This window comes from Sycon ciliatum, chromosome 1 (assembly GCF_964019385.1).
Source record: "Sycon ciliatum chromosome 1, ocSycCili1.1, whole genome shotgun sequence".
Taxonomy (NCBI): Eukaryota; Metazoa; Porifera; class Calcarea; order Leucosolenida; family Sycettidae; genus Sycon; species Sycon ciliatum.
Genome location: NC_088643.1, coordinates 7,389,616 through 7,408,274, shown reverse-complemented (window position 1 = coordinate 7,408,274; position 18,659 = coordinate 7,389,616). Strand labels below are relative to the sequence as shown.

Below are 18,659 nucleotides of genomic sequence, written 5' to 3'. Positions count from 1 at the left end.
GAAAATTCGTATTTTGCGTGATAAAATGACATGAGACATGATGAAAATTTAATGTAGATCTGTTATTTCTTCTTTCTTGGATCTTATAATTAGAACACAAGTGCCCATTCTTCTTGTATTGCTTGCACACCTGCTGAGCTTTGTCTCTACTTGGTGTCCCACGTTTTCTTGGAGTTTAGGAAGGTCTTGGAATCCTTAGTGTCATTGATACCAGCCATTCTGTGACATGTGCACAATGTATGCTTATTTATGGACATACATTTCAGATGGGCACCAAAATTTCCTTGATGGAAGTTGGATAGGTATACATCACTTTGGCATGAAAAAAGAAATTTCCAAAAATTATGCCTTAGCCACCTTTTATCTTGGCTCGGCTCATTTACAAATGTTTCCTGGCATTCAGGAAGTATGTGAGTTCTGAGTTACTGGAGATTCCTAGTTACGGCCAGTGCTCGGTCAGAATGCATTTTTCAACACCGGTACACAACCATGCCCAGGTGTGCTCGGTCAGAATGCACTTTTCAACACTCCACACAACCATGCCCAGGTGGCTGTGTGCCGGTGTTTACAGTGCAAATTATGTCATTGCACAATGGCATATTTAAAATTTCCTTAACCACCCCCTCCCCCCCCCCCCCCACCCCCACACACACATACCCTAATGAAACAATAGTTCCATAGATTACCTGCTCCCTGTGTCAGAACTTTCACTTGCAGACCTGTGAGATCTTTCTGATCTAGATGTGTTGAAGAATTGATGATAGTCACCACTCCGGTTGCGTCGCCACTTGTCACGTGAAGACGACGATTGACGGTACGAGGGCCGACGCCGGCCTCTCCGGAAGCGACTGTACAGATCAGAGTAGTCCTGTGCCCAGTCTCGACTGTCACTAGACCTACCACTGGACGTATCATCATCAAAGCTGTCAATAGATCCACCTTTGGACACGTGCTCGTAAAGATTCATCAAGTATTGGAACGCCTTGGTGTACACAGGTTCCTGTCCTGGATGCTTGTCAGGATGCCACCTCATCTGCATGCGACGGAAAACCTTCTTTCTCTCGTTTTCATCTTTGACGGAAAACACCGCACGCAGCTCTTCTTTGATCTTTGCCCGTGCCTCGTCCATAGTCATTTCACTGCCCTGGCTTGCATCGTCGGTAACTCCAGCAGTCCTCCCACTGTGTGCTGATGGCGTCCCGGTGAATATCGCCACAGGCAGTTCCTGAGCCACTGCTTCGGCGGACTGTCGATCCAGTGGCGTCTTAAAGCGATACAAGTCATTCACACTGACTGCAATCTCGTCGTCCACACCAATATCAATCAGGAATGATCTTGTTAGGCGGTTCCTATTGCCGGTTGGAGTTGTCTCTCTGATGATTTTCGCAAGTACATAAACATCTTCCTGATCATTGTGGAAGATCACCAGCTCAGATTTTCCAAAGTACAGCTCTTCTGGATTCTCAGACGGATCAAACAAACCACGGTCAGTCGGAACCTCTTCGCCAAGAGGTGGCTGGGAATAGTCAATGCGTTTCGTTGCCTCATCATCGTGATACTCAGCTATCCGCGCCTTTGTCAAGGTGGTGTCAATCTTGCTCGGCTCATCGCAGTAAAGCATTTTTCTAAGACACTCGAGTGACAAAAGGTTCTCCTTGCCACACACTATGTTCCTGATCGTCATGGCCAGGCCGGTCATGAACGAATCCTGCGCAGCACCGCTTTGCGCCGTCTCGTTGCGGATGAAGATTGTAAGACGGGGATTAAGTTTGTAGTGACACGGTTGGTCTTCTTCACTGCCCACAATAGTCTTTCCATTGTACTTGAGAAAAGTCTGGATCATGCGCACAACAACAATCCGAGCACTCCGAAGCCGTTCCAAGTTGCTATTGCAGCTGTTCGGATCCTTCTCAGCGTGTTTCAGAAGGCGCCTGATGCCACTGCTGAATTCAGATGACCTCAACATGTGCAACATATTCCATAGGACACCGTGTAACTCCTCAGGTTTTGATCCTAGTGCATATTCGAAAGTCATGAACTCAAAGATTCGGTTGGCATCGCATTCGACCTCGGTATCATCAAACTCCTCGGACGCCACCTCAGACAGCAACTGTACACCGAAGGATTTTGCCATTCGGGCTTGTGGGCTTTCCATTTTCAGATCAAATGTCGGCAAGAACTGAAGCTCGTTGGAAGCAGACATTCTCAGAAAGTAGTATTGCCAGTTGTTCATCACGATCTCTGATGCCTTGACAAAACTGACAGTACTGCAGTTCTCCCTGCCTTCTTCAGCAGTACATGATGGCAAGAATATTTCACCAGCACGCTCAGGTCCATCAGGTGTTGCCTTGATGCCAATAGCTATTGGTCTCAGAAGTATCTCGTGACTTGGCGAGCAACTGAAGAGCTTCTTGAAGAAATACTGAATGAGGTGATAGACTTTAGGATCCTTATTCATGTCGAACGTGCTCTTCTCAATCTCGTGTTCATGCTTGATCAATTGCAAAGCTTGTACACATTGCCCTGCTGTGAGATGGTCTGAGATGTCGAGACACTTCTTGGACATCAAATGTGGAAAACTGCCGAGAAAGTCACTGGGTAGCGTGGAGAGGTATGGCTCAGTGTGCGTAGAATCCTCTTGTAGACTGGCTTCAGTGACTTGTCCAGGTGGCAAGAGCAACTTACTATCATCCACAAGTATACATGGCTTGTCATGCAAGGCGTTCCGGATGCGAACCACGTTCCCATCCGCCTGTTGACACTTGGCATTTAGGTATGTATACAGTTGCTTGATAATGTTCTTGAGGCGTTCTCGATCCTCGTCACAGCCATCGGCCATACGACTGAGAGTGCATGTTCTAGCTGTGAGTGCCTGCATCAGGTTGCAGAAATGTGCCAGCACCACATCCAGGTCTGGCTCATGGTTCATTCCCAGCTGCTTGCACACACCGCTGTCAAGCCTGAACAGCTCACTGCAGACTGGCTGCACAGTCCAGACAATGTCGTACCACTTGTGTGGCACTGATGCCCTCAGTGAGACTGGGCGGCTCCCGTCACACAGATGTGCCAGCTGCCGACCACCAGAGTCGCCGAGAAGCTTCGGTAGGAAGTGCTGCCGCGTCACTGGAAACACAAACTTGATATCACCGACGTCCGCTGGGCTACTGAGCTTATTGAACGGTCCGATGAGTTCTTCAGCAGCTGTAACACTCTCCTTCTTTGACAATTTCTTCAAACCGTGAGCTGGCGACCCAACAAACCAGGTCGACTCGACACTCTTGGCGAGTTCAATGAACTGTGTCTTGCCAATAGTTGCAGTGAAGCCGAGCTTTTTAAGGAGCGGTTCATGACCACTGTGCCACTCATGACCATGCCAGAATTCACTCGCAAAGAACAGTGGATCGACAAATAGATCAAACACTCTGCCATGTTTGAAGAGTTCACTGGCAAGTCTCTGCTGACCATCTTCTGCAGTCACAAATGGAACTGGTTTCAGTCGTTCCACAATTGTAGTCTTTTCAGAAGCTTCTTGGATAGGTAGGACCTTATCTCGAATGTGTCGCACATGCTCGATACGATCGTCTTCAGTCATTCGCATCAGCGCTGGTATGATCAGCTTGACTAGTACCTCCACTTCATCTATCTTGCGTAGAGTGAGGCGCTCCGTCAGGAACGACTCGACGTCTGGGTCGAGCTTCTCAAGCACCACTACAGACTTATCTAGAGCTTGCCACCACATATCACATCCTGCTCTGGGAAATCTATCGTCCATCTGAAAAAAGCCTTCCATTCCGGCAAGTGAAATAGCCTTGTTACCAACTGCAGGATAGATTGGAAGACGGCAGAGAAGCTGGCGCTGTGAGTGTGACAAATTCCTGGAGTTCCGGCTCAGGCCAACGAAGTTCGTCAACACCGCCTTTGCTTCAAGCAAGGTCAGTGTATTGGGAACACTAGAGAAACTAACCTGCTCAAGTTGACTTATCAATTCGACATAGTCATCTTTTGGAGTACAGCCATCTGCAGTGATGTTATAGCATTTGTTTATCTTACTAGCGTCCTCTAGTAGGCTGCTGAATGCTGGCAAGTACATGCCAAGCTTGGCAAGGCCTGTGAGCAATTGTCCAGGTGAACCACGGTCACTTCTGTCGCTGCACCGAATGATGCGGCCAGCCTTCTCAGGTGAGACCAACAGCCCAATGTGCTGGCCGTTCTGGATGCTTGTTACTGGAATGAAGCTGACAGCATGGAGAGCAGACGCTCGTAGAGTGTGCCATGTCGATCTCAAGTGTTCTGTGACAATAAACGCCCACAGATCTGCGAGCCAGGTTGTCAGGCTGTCATGTTCCACCAGGTGCTGCACCGGTGCTGCTTGCAACAGGCATGGGTGCAGTGTTCGGACGCTGCTGGCAATATCACCCAGAGATAGCGGTCTTGCACAACTAGATCCTTCTAAGGACAGCAGCTCCCGTAGGACTGGGCACTTCTGGATCAGGTGTACATTGACTACAGTGTCCAGACGGTCAGCAATCAGAGAAGGAAACTTGGTCAACACTGCAGGGCCAGCTGCACCAAATATGTTCAGCTTGTTGGACTGCGTCAAAAGAAGCGGAAGACCCGTTGCTAGTCTATCAATCTCATGTACCAAAGGCATTTGGGAGTACAGATCCAAACAATAGTTCAGAAGTTTGGCAACATTCTCGAGATTTGCTTTGTTGACGCCAAGTGACTGCTCAGCAACCAACTTCCCAGAGCATTGAATGCGGAGAAACTCACGCAGGTATGCTGGTGATATCGCAGTGCCAACAGCTTTCGGTGTCTTCCGTGAGCTTCCATTGCCAACAGTGTATGCTGCTTGGAATGCCAATGCATGAGGTTGCTGACTTGTCATGTCGGTGGAGTTGCTCAGTGAGTCCACATTGAGCTCCGTCAACAGCCAGTATGGTGCTTGTGTCAAGGGAACACCAATACCAACAACAAGTAGGAATAGCGTTGTTTCTTCTCTATGCATCTGACGATGAAACACGCCTAACTCCGGTCCGGTACAGGGTCTCCACGGTTCCCATACGGCTGGGTTGGCATGGTGACTGGCCAAAACTCTCCACGCTGGCTTAGCGAGCTCCTCATACAGGCGATTACAGAGCAGCTTCCACAATGTCATGTCCCCTGTCGTACTGTCATCACGCGGGAACAGAGAGTAGTACCAGTCCAGGGACGCCGGCGCCATGGTTGGGCGAGGTGCAGCTGTGAAGACTTCTCCCCGGTGTCCGGCAGGGGCACATAATGGTGTTACTACTAACGGGCCACTTGCTCTTGCGTCTCCAGTTGCACCGCGTGGATTATCACACGAGGTGACGAATTGACGAGCTTCTGAAAGTAGCTGGAGATAGGCAGGTAACGCCACATTGTGCAATAGCCATTCATTCCACCAAGCACGAATCCCCCCAGCACCAGACTTGACCGTGTCCAGGTGCTTGCGCGAGTCATCCAGAAGAAAGTTTCCATTGACGTGAACGGGGAAGCCAGTTTCCAGCTGTGTTGGAAGTGTTGTGAACACTTTGCCAGTGGCACATTCGATGCGGTTGGTTGGCGATGCCAGCATAGGCAACCTAGCGGCCACACCTGCTTCTGGTGATAGTCCATGGCGATGACCTTCTGTGATGGCTTCATCCAGGCTAAGGGCTCCTGCTGCTGCTGGGGAATGGTGCATACGATCCACGCCTGAACAATTCATCATCAGCCACCTTTCTCTGCTCTCATTTCCATCTTGTTTTTTTAGGCAGGTGTCTTGCACATAGTGGATAGACATGGCTTTCTCAGGCACACCCCGAGGGATGCTGGTTTCCTCGGTGACGCGCTCTCTGCTGATCCTGTACCACGTGTCTAGGCCGTCAGCCTTGGTGTGCACTGACACTCGAATGGAGGCGACATTCTTCAAGAACAACAGCAGTTCAATTCCATGCTCACACAGCTCGTGGAACAAAGCCTCAACGTTGGATGTTGTCCAACTTTTCGGATCCCTGCCAATCTTGGCTTCGGTCCTGTAGCTTCCTCGCAATGGAAGACGGAATACTGTGGACTCGCCGTCACTTGCCATTGTATTGTTGAGAATCGTGCCCAGGTACGGCTCCCACTGATCACAGAACTGTGCCTCATTTTCTGTTGTCTGCTTGAAGCGTCGGCCGGGTTGGGCGTCTGTAGCATGAGGTTCGAAGTTGAGCAGTGGATCAAAGAAACAAAGGTTTGTTCCATTGGCTCCACGAGACAAGAAGCTGGGGCAGTCAGTCAGATGGTACACTGCATTAAACCCTATTCCAAATCTTCCTGTCGATTTTGGGTCATCCCGTTTGCTGCCACTTCCAAGTTTGGCAATGCCTTCAATGTCCTTGTCCGTGAAGGACCGGTTGTTATACACACAGAGTGATGGGCAGTGCTGAAGTTGTTTCCATGACTCTGTGTTTGGGTTCAAGAGCCTCTCATCTGGATAGTCAACACGCGTGTCCAGAATGAAGTGCATGGCAGTTGCGCCTGCGTCATCAGCATTCTGTATCAGCTCCTTGAAAATGCTAATGTCTGCTGGGTACTTCTCCAGTATGCCGGCAAGTCGATCGCACAGCCTTTCCTGCTGACCAAAATCCATGCCTGCGGACTCGACTAGCCTGTGTGAGGCATGTTCCATGCCCAGCCGTTTTGCCAGGTGCCATGGAATATCACCATGCGCAAAAACAAGGGCCGATCCATCAGCCGTCGACCGTTTCTCCGCGCTGTTTAGCCAGGGTGTGTTGTCAAACGTCAGCTGGTTCAAGTAGTGCAGGCACCCATCCGCGCCTGGCAGGACAACGCTGCGCCGCGCATCCTCGGCCAGTGGGCCTGGTTTTACTAGCTGCTCGGCTAACTCGCGGAGTAGCTTACAGATCCTGTCATACTCCTCACCAGTAGATGTCCTTGCTTTGTACACACTGTAGATTATGCACATGACCCTCCGTACATATGCGGGATTGTACGTATCCGCGATACGAAGCAGTTTCCAGAGATTCGGGTACTTGTTGTAGTTGTCACTGGAGTTGAAGAACGGAGGATAGCCGCTCAGTGGAGAATCACCTGTGCTCAGTGTCTCAATCGAGACAAACCGATTGCCATGCCAAAACCATATTTTTGACGATAAGAATGTTATCAGTTCTTCCTCGGTGGTGGCGTCGATGGGATGTGCCGCTTCTGATCCGCACACTGCTGTATCCAGGTATTTAAAGATGTCAGACGAGGCCTCACGGAGAAACCTCAGCAGCGGCTTGTCTTGGTGCACTGCGGTTGGTCTTCTCTGCAAGCATTGCAAGACAGCTTCCTCGTCATCAATATTCTCCTGGAGTTCTTTGTTCTCTGACAACATTATGTCCAGCTGTTCGAGGACTGTATTCAGTGTAGGTGTGGAGTAGCCCAAACATTTGGCCAGGCGTGAAGGCTGCCGTTTACCTACACTTAGATCAGCCAATGGTTGGACTGATCCTGCCAGGTGTTTGAACTCCACAGTCTGTGACTCCGCGGCACTGACGAATGATTGACCATCACCAGCCCAAGACATGTGGTAGGTGTCAGGTTTCGGCGCCACCGGCAGGAACTCAATGTGTTGCAGTTCAGATTTAATTGTGCTGGTTTGCCCAATATATCCTGGTCTTGATAGCAATACCAGCAACAGATGCGCTCGTGCCTTTCCACAGTCACGACTTACATCCAAAACTGACTTTGCCCGGCCAATGATCTCCTCATTGGGCAGCTTCTCGTGAATCATGCCACATTGCCGAAGGACAAGAAGATGCCCTGGTGCAAAGTCATAGTGCTTTGCAGCGAACTTCCCATCATCATCTGTGTACAGCTCGGCCAAATCTGATTCTCGGTCAACAAGCTGGCTGCATCTCACCATACGACCTGAGCTTGAGCGAATGCACTTCTCATATTTGAGCAGCCCTCTACTCCAGTGCTCTTCCTCTTGAGCAAGAAGAAGTTTGAGGAATTGTGCATGACTGTCGTGCGGTATGCGCTCACACTGAGGAAAGAAGTAACGAGTGTAGAACGTCTGAAAGTCAATGGATTGCACTGCTGCTGAGTAGTCGCTGTCAACCAGCGAGCACATTTTCTTCAGCTCCTGACGTACATACACCGGCTGCTCGACAACTGCTACATCGAGACCGGCAAGTAACTCCACGGCATGGTCATAGCAGTCACCAAACCTGTCGTAGTCGACCAGGAACAGTGATTCCTTTCCCGTCATCCACTGTCCCCGTGCTGGACACCAGAAAACTGCAAAGCTGCCATTGCGCAATATCATGTTGTAGAAGCGGGCAACGATAAGCGCCCGATACGAGAATATGGAGGATCCATCGGTGGCGGGAAACAACTGTCCGTATGCACTGCGCTGCTCTGGTTGCGCTTGCGTAGAGTGACTTGCAATGCTCTCCAGCAGGTGTAGATATGCATGTGTAATGACATCAGACAGGACAGCTTCGTTCCACCGTGTCTTCAAGCTGCCATCACTCGTATGCTCCAGGCTCCGGCGGTCTTTCGCCACAGAAAGGCAAGCGTTCAGATGGAACGGCAGTCCGGTGGCAATTGGCAGTGGCAAGAACGAGTAAGCAATCCCTGCAAGATCAGGTTCGGCAATATCATTGACAGCATTCCACTTGATTGCACAGCCACCCCATGGCACCAGACTATCTTTTCTGCCTTCTTTCACGGCCAAGTCCTTCAGCAAAACCGAAAAACAAATTAAGAAGCAGGATTAGCATGGCATCCATTCATACCCTTCAGCAAGAAACACTCATACAGTCATGATGGACCAAACACATGCACACGATACTGCAGTTACGGGGTACGCACATAAACCACTACTGTAAAAGCCATAATTATATATAGAACGAAGTGCTAACTCTAACGAGTTAACGAGGAGAAATCTGTCGTTAAAATAGAAATCGTTATACAGAAATCGATACATATACTGTCCTATTGAGCGTTGAGAATGAGTGAGAATCGTTACCTTTGGTACACGTAAACTAGTCAATTTTGGAAAATCGTTATATATGCGCCTCGTTAGAGTAATGGCTTTTACAGTATCTAAACTCATGATTGCGAGGGGGTGGAGGGGGGAATGATTCGAGACCTTATGGACGATTATGGTGTTGCTCATGCGCTTGGTGCATTGTTTGTTAAGCTTTATTTTACTTCACCATAGGCACAGGTAAATCTGCCTGCCCACTGGGTGTGTTGCACCAGGACTACATATCATACAGCAAGCAGGTAGTGGTGCTTTCCTGCAGCTCCCAGTTGAAGCTGGATCTCAGTGACATACTTTTCACGGGCTCCAGATGCCAACCATCAGTCAGTGAAGTACTGGTCAGCCAGCACTTGGACAAGGCATGAGCTGCCAACTTCTTCTACATCATTTGCCTTTTAGTAAGCTGGGCAGGAATTGGTGTTTAGTAGGATTGCCAGGAGTTTGTGTTTAGAAAAGTGGCCAGGATTCGGAGCTTAGAAAAATGGCCTGGAATTGCTGTTACGGCTTGTATCCCAAACTCTCATTTCACAGTAAAACTCCAGTATTACATACCTCCAGGGACAAAAGAAACAATCAGAAATCTGTACTTTATAGGCGAGGTCCTCTATGTCTGAGGTTTACTAGTAATAACATGGGTATGCATGTTCCTAGAAAAGGTATACCGGATGCGAAGAGAAATTATGTTATGTCCTGGGTTCCTTATACTGAAAGGAGCTGCATCTGCTCCTTGATCCTGGGGGAAGGGAGGGGGGGGGGGGGGTGTTCCTACGGATGCGGAAATCTTGGGGTGAACCATTTTTTTTAAATATACAGTAGAATGATTATCCAGACGTCAATTATCCGGATGACCAATTATCCGGATCGCCTGATCAGGCTGGTTTTTCGAGATTTTTGCTGATTTTCGCCACTCAGAGCACCATTGAAGCGAGGCACAAGATGTATTACAACAGGTTGGAGTCAAAATGTCAAAATGTATAGCGATAGTTTTAGATCGATGTGTGACTGCTCCCTTATCCGAACATGCTTCTCATCCACAACCCCCTGGAGACGGCCCGCGCCCGAGGGGTGCGGATAATCGGCACTCCACTCTAATAAACTTTCGCTGTGGGTTGGTGCATTTTGCCTCCAAGAAGTGATGTTCCAATTTTTTCTTTTCTCATTCTCTTGCTAAATTGCTGGCATAGTGCACATAATCTGGAAGAAGACACGGTACTGAATCAGGGACTATGCGGTATGTGTATGCCAGCATACACGATGGTACAGGCTGTGTGGCGACTAGTCAAGTTAGGCTTACCTTTGATTCTGCTGTGCCAAGTCCTGCACAGAGCAACCAGTCCTGTGCTGCTGCCGAGCCATGAGAAGCAGACATGTTGAAGCATTTCAGCCCATCCGGTGTCATTGATGAGCTCACTCGTATCCGTCCAGTGTACCATCCTGATTTGGTCGGATGTTGAGCGGCAATGTACTCGTGAAGACTGTCACTGTGCAGTTCATGTAGCCTGCGGAGACCCTGCTTAGCCCATTCTGCCTCTTTCCTGTCGTCACTGCATATGTTAGACTGACCAGCAAAGAGAAGCGTTGGCTTACAGTCCTCTGAGCGGATCTCATAGACCTCTATCTGTCGCACGCACTGCAAGTATAGCATCATGTCAGAGAGCTTGCTCCAGCACTTCTTGAACACGTCCCGGATGTTCACAGGATCGATGCAGATTTTGCTTGCCGTGTTCGGACTGCGCAGTGGCAGACGGAACAGTGTGCCTTCGTACGCGTCGTTCATGTTGCAACCAAAGATGTTGTGATAGGGCTTGAACTGTTCAGAGAACGGTTCCAGGCCTTTGCGATTGCGCACAAAGTTGATCTTTATTGCTGGCGAGTCTTTGCTGACACGGTGAGGGCCGAGATACTTTGTGTGCGGGTCAAAGAAAACTATGTAGTTGCCACTAACAAAGCTAGGAAGATCGGTCAAATGATATACAGAGCTGAAACCCAGGCCGAATCGGCCGATCTTGCCAGGATCGTCCTTCTTGGTTGCACCACCAAGCTTCATGATGTTACGGAAGTCGTTTTCATTGAACACGGCATCGTTGTATACTAACAAGGCTGGTCCTTGCCATTCTCTCATCTCCTTGTTCAGCAAAGCGCCAGTCCCTTGTCTCCAATCACGCCAATCAAGAACAAACTTCACACTTCCAGCACCAGCATCGTCAGCATTCTGCACAAGTTCTTTCACAATCGTTTCATCAGCAGGGTAGTCTTCCAAGATATGGGCAAGGCGATCGGTCAATTCCTGACCGTATGCAACGCGTTCAAATTCCAAATCATCCGTCTCATACTCCATGCTTTCAGATGGAAGCAGTCTTTTGCTGAGAGATTCAGCTCCCAGGTGTTGAGCAATAGAAGCCAGTCGGCTGTGCACAACGTTGTCCCACAACTCTGTCCACCTGTCAGTTCCCTGCAGCAAGTCCGAAAATTCCTCTCTGTCAATGTAGTTGCACTGACTTGCTGGCAGCATCAGTCCCTTCATGGTGGGAAGGAGCAGTTCGCCACCAGGCACCACTGTTAGTGCTTTCAACTTGTGCAGCACCTCAATCAACTTGATGGCTAGATCACGATGCTCTTTGGACAATGGCGTTCTCTGCCCGTTCTTGTCCTGATAGTTGGCATGGAGACTGGACAGAATGGCATGGAGATCAGTTACATCCAGTGCGTCCTTGACACTGATGCGGCTGAAGACGCCAGCGTATTTACTCGTATGTCCTCGATCCACAATCAATCGGAATGGCATGAGGTCTGGGTAACCCTCAGGTGCAGACATTGCAGCTTCACAGGGAAGCTTAAACATGGCGTGTTGATCACTCCAAATGCAAGTCATGTCACCAAATCCAGCTGCATCAAACTGATCGGTATTGCTGGCCATATGCTGCTTCATGAATCCGTAGATACGGTCCATGCAGCGACCAACATTTAGTAGTACTTCTAGCACCTTTGGCTTATTCCGCTGGTTATCATGTGCCGGTTTCTCCGAAGCCACAATAGCAGTCAGTACTTGGATCTGTTGTTTCATGTCTTCCAGCGACGGAGGAGAATCCATGTCCAGGGAGCATTGACTGAAGAGCCAAGAGCATTCTACGTCAGGATCAATGTCCAGAAGAAGTGCCACTGAACCAACTGCCCGTTGACACTTCGGCACTAGATCGGCAATGCTAGCAACAAAGACAGGAGGTTCTTCAGCCTTCCATGGTAAGTGCCAGTCACCGGGTCTTTGCATAACTGGTAGAAATGGCACCGTGCGTAGGTCTTGTAAAAACTGGTTTCCAGGTGGTTCATTCCTGATCCTTTCAGCTATGATGCCGCACAGATAAGACACAGCTTGCTTATCCACACCATCAGTAGAAGACCCAGCTATATACTTAGCTGCTTGAAGTAGTAAGCTGACAGGCAGGGTATCGACACCTGATAGCAGAAGCTTTTTCTCGCTTAGAAATACGCTGATGTCCCGTAATGTGTCCGATGGCCACATGCTGGGACAAGTTTCAAAGAGATACCTGATGCGTTTGTCTTCTGTGTGCGGGTCAATCAACTCCCCTGGGAAGCAGAGCTGTCCAGCTTGAGATCGAACACATTTATTGGCTTCCAGAAGTGGTACACTCCAGCTGCACGTGTCTGGCTGGTTTTGCCCAAGTCTAATCAGCATCTTGAGCCCGTTGTCCACTTGCTCATCAGTCAGACTAAGCAGGTTACTCATGAACTTGTCATGGAAGAAGCTCTGACACGTGAGTGCACCATCCCTTTGGCCAGAGAGATCCACTATTCTGCTGAGCAAGTCTTCATCATCACCAGTGTTGTGGCCCACGTACTTCTCCCCCACAGCGACCAAGATGTCTCTCGCATAGCTTGCCAAGCGTTGGTCGTTGAAAGATAATCTGTCCAGGATGATTGCAGAAGACAAGTTGAGCCATTGGCCGCTTCCGACGCTTGTCCACAGGAATGGGATGTTGGAAGTGACCTCCTTAAGTACATTGCGTTGCAGATCTGTCCATGGATTGTCTTCAAGCGCAGTAAGGGGGAGCACAGAATACACTGTGCGTGCCATATCATCTGTCATCTGCGCATGTTCTTGCTCCATACGTTCCTTCATGCCAGACACCAACAGCGAATACGCCTTCGGAACATCGTTCTTTAGAAGGCTAGAATTCCAGTCTCCAGAGGCACCGCGTTCCTCCAGGCGTGCCCCCGTCGCTGACAGCTTAAAGAAGGCATTGATATGCACCGGAAGACGGGTGCTAATTGACGTTGCAAGAGCCCTATGAAGTTTTCCGGAAACCCGTTGAACGCATGGTGGTCTGCCATGGAATCGCGCAGCAAGCATTACCCAGGGCAAGCGAGCAATGCCAGTCTCTGCTTTCAACTTCTCTGCTGATTTTAAACTTGCATTGCCACCAAACATTCCAACCACAAGGCAGTTGCTGGTGATGTTGTGAGTCTTGTCTGTCATGATTAGCTTGTACACGGTGAAGGGAGGCACTCCGCCTTTCCTGCTCATAGTCACCATGTTCTCACACATTCTATTCCAGCTGCCGTCGCATCTCTGTGTTGTGGTGAAGAGCAGCTTGTCCACCAGTGGGTCACCAGCAATGTGCTGATCGACCTCAGCTTGCCAGTGACACAAAAGCTCTTGGCTGCCATTCTCGTGGATCACGTCAATAGTGACTTCCTTGATGTGCTGCAGAAAGATGAGCAGCTGATCCATGCTTTTAGCCAGCTCAGCCAATTTTTCACGAAGCTTGACTGTGCTTGGACAGTGGCTGGAAATCTTACTTGGCTTGCTGCGTAGAGGAAACCGGAACAGCGTGCCAGGGTACTTGCATGCAGTCGGAGAGAGCACATGGCATCCACAAGTTCCATGATACGTGGAGAACTGGTCAGCGAATACACTGACACCGTCCTGATGCTTGATGAAATCGACCATCACTACTGGCTCTTCGGGACTAGATCTTACACCAAAGCTCTTACCCACAGGATCAAAGAAGATAATACGCTCTTGGCTGACAAGGCTAGGCACATCTGTCAGGTGATAGGCACGGCTGAAGCCAAGTCCTTTGTGACCGATCAGGGTTGGATTCAAGCGCTTTGCTTTTGTTTTCAGCCGTCTGATGTTTTCCAAGTCTGCTGCTGAGAACTCAGCATCATTATGAAACCATAGTGCCGGAGCTTGCCACTGCTTCAAATCCTCGCTCAGCAGTGTTCTGTCACGGGAATCCGGAGCAGTATGGCGGCTGTCCAAGGTGAACTGCACTCGGGTAGCGCCAGCATCTTCAGCATTTTCAAGCATCTCCTTGAAGAACAGCTCCTCACTTGTCTGCTCCAGTGTGTCGGATGTCTGGATGCTCGCAATTTCTTCGCTGTACAGCACACGCGGCTTTCCATCTACTGTGCAGGGCAGCGAGCTTGATGGTAGAATGTCAAGGCTGAGGGCAGGAACCTTGTATCTTCTTGCAATTGACTCATCCAGATCTCTATGCAACACATTGTATCGCGAGACGGTGTTGAGTTCAATGCCTTTCGCTGGGCACAGCAAGAAGCCGCAGTCACAAAACCGGCAGCGTTCTGCATCCACCAGAGTTGAATTTGAAGTGGGCAGCAGAATTTTTCTCTCAACAGCCCGATCACCATTATCAGATATCATAGCTGGACTTTTGATGATATCCAGCACCAGTTTGAGTTGACTGTCAGACATTCGTCCACCATCAGGGGTATCGCCTCTAACTTCATGCAGAATATCCACCAAGTCCTTCTTAACCAGGCACGTGGAGCTTCCAAACGCCTTGAAGAATGGCTGGAACAGTACCTTGCACTCGTCACTCATCTGGTAGCGGTATGGCTGTAGGTTCTCTGGCTGTATGCCTTCGGGTAGCGAATACAACAGTCTGTGTGGTGACACAAACCTGCACTGCTGCTGTGTACTCAGCCACACCCAGTCACGTTCCTTCAAGTATGTCCGCACGATGCTCTCACTCTTGCTTTCATCTGCGCCGTGAAGTGGCTTCAAGTAGCGGTACACTTCAAAACAGCTCTGATCGTAGTACTGCCGCGTCTTCCCGCTCATCACACTTGCCTGACCCTGCGGTGGAAGTGTTTCAATCAATTGACGCAGATGCTTAGCAGCTACATCGTGTAGATCTGAAACCGTTTTCAGGCCAAAGCTCTGTAGTTTTTTCTCATCACTGCCAATGGCCTTGAATAGATCATCATCAAGCAGTGAAGCACTGCTTCCAACTAGGAGAGTGGCTTGCTTTCTATCAGGCATGGCGACTAGCTCCATGGGTGTATACAGCTTCTTGTTGTCTTCCCCACACCACGGGAGCATAGTCGGGTAGTCATGGGATGGAGGACGTAGCTGTGCCATAAAGCAACGGGCTTCTTCTTGTATGTATTGCCCGCACGATGCCAACAACTCCAGTCTAGAGATGAACTGTATGACGTTCACTGTTCTCTTCCTGGCAGCTTCTTGATCCGCTGACCCAGTCATGATGCGAGACACACTAGATACCCTGTCCTTCAGGACTTCCACCTTGGTTTCAGCTGTAAGCTCAGCCTCCTTCCTGAGGCCAACCATTCTCAGTCCAGGAAGCCAGTTGTCTTCATTGATGCCCTCAGGTACGTGTGGAAAGCAGTGCTCACTATGGTCATACAGATGTGCCAGGACGTCCTTCGGATCAACAAGATCTGTTGGTCTTGCCAGTGAGTAGCGAGACGGTGAGCAGGGAACAAATGCCATTGTTCTGATCCTCTGCAGAGATTCCTTCTTCAGTTTTGATGTCGCAATCAGTTCCATGGCAAAGTTGAGGATGGTGATATTCACTGGCCAGGTAACTGTTGGTAGAAGCCATGCAACCAGTAACTCGTCACAGGTAAGCTGGGGGCATGAAAGTGAGTTCAGCAGGCTCTCTTCTTTGCCGTCTGGTGTAGGCCGCACAAACTCCACTGGCAACTTTAGACTTAGCACATCTTGTGGCAGGTTTCTTGGCAGAAGATAGTGCTGCTTTCCACTGCTAGCAAGATCCATGGTGAGGCCAGATGAGTGACATACGTAGATCTGCAATTTCCGTAGCAATTCCTTCTGATCTGAAGTGAATTCGTTAGGTGAAGCTGTCGCCAGGAATGCAAGTAGGTCTTGCGAGGCACGGATGGACAGTGAGGCTATACGGCGATTCACCTCCTCCACGGATGAGGACCTCTCCACATTGACAAGGGCAGTCATAACGGTAGTGGGTCGGTGAGGCAGAATGTACTGTCCGATGATTCCAGCACAGTTGTGGTGTACAAATCCTGGTGGCTCAGCGATGACAGTGCACCCTGCCACTGTTAGCAGCTCATTGACAGTGTCCTCCAGGCTGTCTCCTTCAATGACTATTGTTGACTGCTTGCAAAGACAGAGCAGACCTTCAATCGCCGGTATGAGAGGCAAGCCTTCAAGCGGTTCGAGGTGATCCTTCGTCAGGGTGCTTTCTCCAGACCATTTCCAGACATCCTCCAACCATGCTAGCGGTGGGCAGTTTTCTGCACCATCGGCGGACCAAGCTATACTCGTTGTGTGGCCACGTTGGAATGCCGGACTCCATGTCTGAATGGACTGCACGAGAAGTTCCGGCACATGGTCATCGCGCAGCAACTGAAACGTTGGATGGCTGCTGCCTAGGAGCAAAGCTAAGTGCTTAAGAGTATCAGTGGCGGTGTGATCCATAGCGGTGATCGACCCTGTATCCAGCATTACATGTCCCATACCAGGAAGAATACTCGCATAACTGGACATGTCTGGCAGAACGTATAGCGGGCGACCGTCACTGAGAGACCGGATAGTCGCCAGGTGCAGGGTTGGAAAGATGGCTAAGGACTCGATCTCCTTGACCATTGTGGCCGCCTCCGGTTGGGTGGTGCTACTGTCCACATCAAAGTCGGACAGGATGAAACTAGCCATAGCACAGGAAGCCTTTCGGTTGGCTGTCATATACTCTCCACATGCTGGGCTGGACGCCTGAAGCTTTCCGATAATTTGTCGGAGAGAAGCGGGCTGGATAGTGCGCTCTGCTAGTAGCTGCTTCAAATTTCCGTCGGAGGTGCTGCTTAGCGTTGCCATGACGCTTGGTGGCAGAAGAACTACTGGTTCGTTCATGGCCAGGAGAAAGGCGTATACAGCCTGGACGACATTGCCAGCAATGCCTCTGTTATGCCCAGTTTGCACAGCAGCTGCTTGCATGGCCTGATTGCACGTAGCTTCCATGATCCAGGCATCCTTGACTGCCAGCCAGGAGCCACCTCTTGCCCATGACCACAGGAGCTTCTCTTCAAACAAAAGAGGCAGCATGCATTGCACCAGGTACCTCCAGGGCGAGTTTTCACTTCGCTCCACGCGTGTCATGTCGGGCCATGCATAGTACGCACGGCACACTGGCTTGTCATCGTCGTCATCACCTGCACCAGGCTGGATCGTGTCAGGTACAGTGAAATGACAGCCGTCTGTCAAACGCTTCAGTGTTTCCACATAGGCTGAGCTGAGGCAGGATTGCACAAGTTGCATATTCCAGTTGGCTTCATCTGACGTATTGTCCGCGCACGGCCACTTGACAGAGCGTCGGTCGCTGGTAACTGCAAAATAGCCGTGCACGTGAACGGGCAGGCCAGTCTCGATTGGCGTGATCGGCAGGAAACAGAATGCTTTGCTTCTGCAGCTGCTCTCGTGCCTTCTTGTCAGCCAGCGCTTGGACCAATTCGCATCATCGTTGATCGGTGCTGCTATGCCGACCCATGGGTGCAGGTTCTCCTTTCCTGCAATCTCGCAAATGTTGGCATCGTTAGAGCCGACCGTGTGCCGCACAAGCCAATTTCGAGCTGTTGAAGAGTCATTGCCGGAATGCACTGTGACACACATACGAGTTTCCAACGTTGCAAGTGTCTTGGACTCCATTGCAATACGTAAACGCTGGCTCATTTCAGTGTCAGGGTCAGTTTCTCCAATACATGTATAGGTGACATGCAGGATACGCTTAGCAGCACTGGAGCGTGGCTGCTTGAACAGCTCGAGGCTGCGGATATTCGCCAAGAAGAGTAACATTATGTCAGCCTCCTTCTGGAAAGAAGCAAACAACTTCTTCTCGACGTCCTCTTCATTGTAGACGGTCTTGGATAATTTTGAGTGTTGATTCTGGCGCAGCGGGAAGCGAAACAGAGTTCCAGTGAAACTCTTTTCACCAGCGGCGAGTCGATGCTCCAAAACATTGAATGCCGATGCCTGGCCACGGAACCGTCCTGCAAACCCCTTCACTGTGTACTTTATCATTTCTTGACCAGAGCGTCGCTTGGCACCAGTGGCATTGGCGGGGTCATCATCGTCGTCATAATCCTCGCCATCGCTGTCACTATCACAGCCAGAGGGGTCCGTAATGTGGCAAAGCATTGGATCAATGAAGCAGACGTGCGTACCACTCAGAATGCCTGGAACATCTGCACCAGGACAAAGGAGATAGACACAAAAGCGAAAGAAGAAATTCATTGAAACGTATTCGCCGAACAATTGTTATAGGCAGGCTTTGCGCAGCGAAGCCTAGTTGTTATATAG

At 49.8% G+C, this 18,659-nt stretch overlaps 1 protein-coding gene across 4 annotated transcripts in view; it reads right to left on the bottom strand.

Annotated features, from left to right (window-relative positions):
• LOC135811871 (sacsin-like) overlaps positions 1–18,659 on the bottom strand; it is a 35,949-nt gene that overhangs the window by 9,423 nt on the left and 7,867 nt on the right. For all 4 annotated transcript variants that reach the window (XM_065325113.1, XM_065325119.1, XM_065325127.1 and 1 more), the window contains 2 exons: positions 10,338–18,544; positions 687–8,734 (listed from right to left, as the gene is read on the bottom strand). In XM_065325113.1, coding sequence (XP_065181185.1) covers positions 687–8,734; positions 10,338–18,544 — 16,255 coding nt within the window. The remainder of the gene's footprint in view (positions 1–686; positions 8,735–10,337; positions 18,545–18,659) is intronic.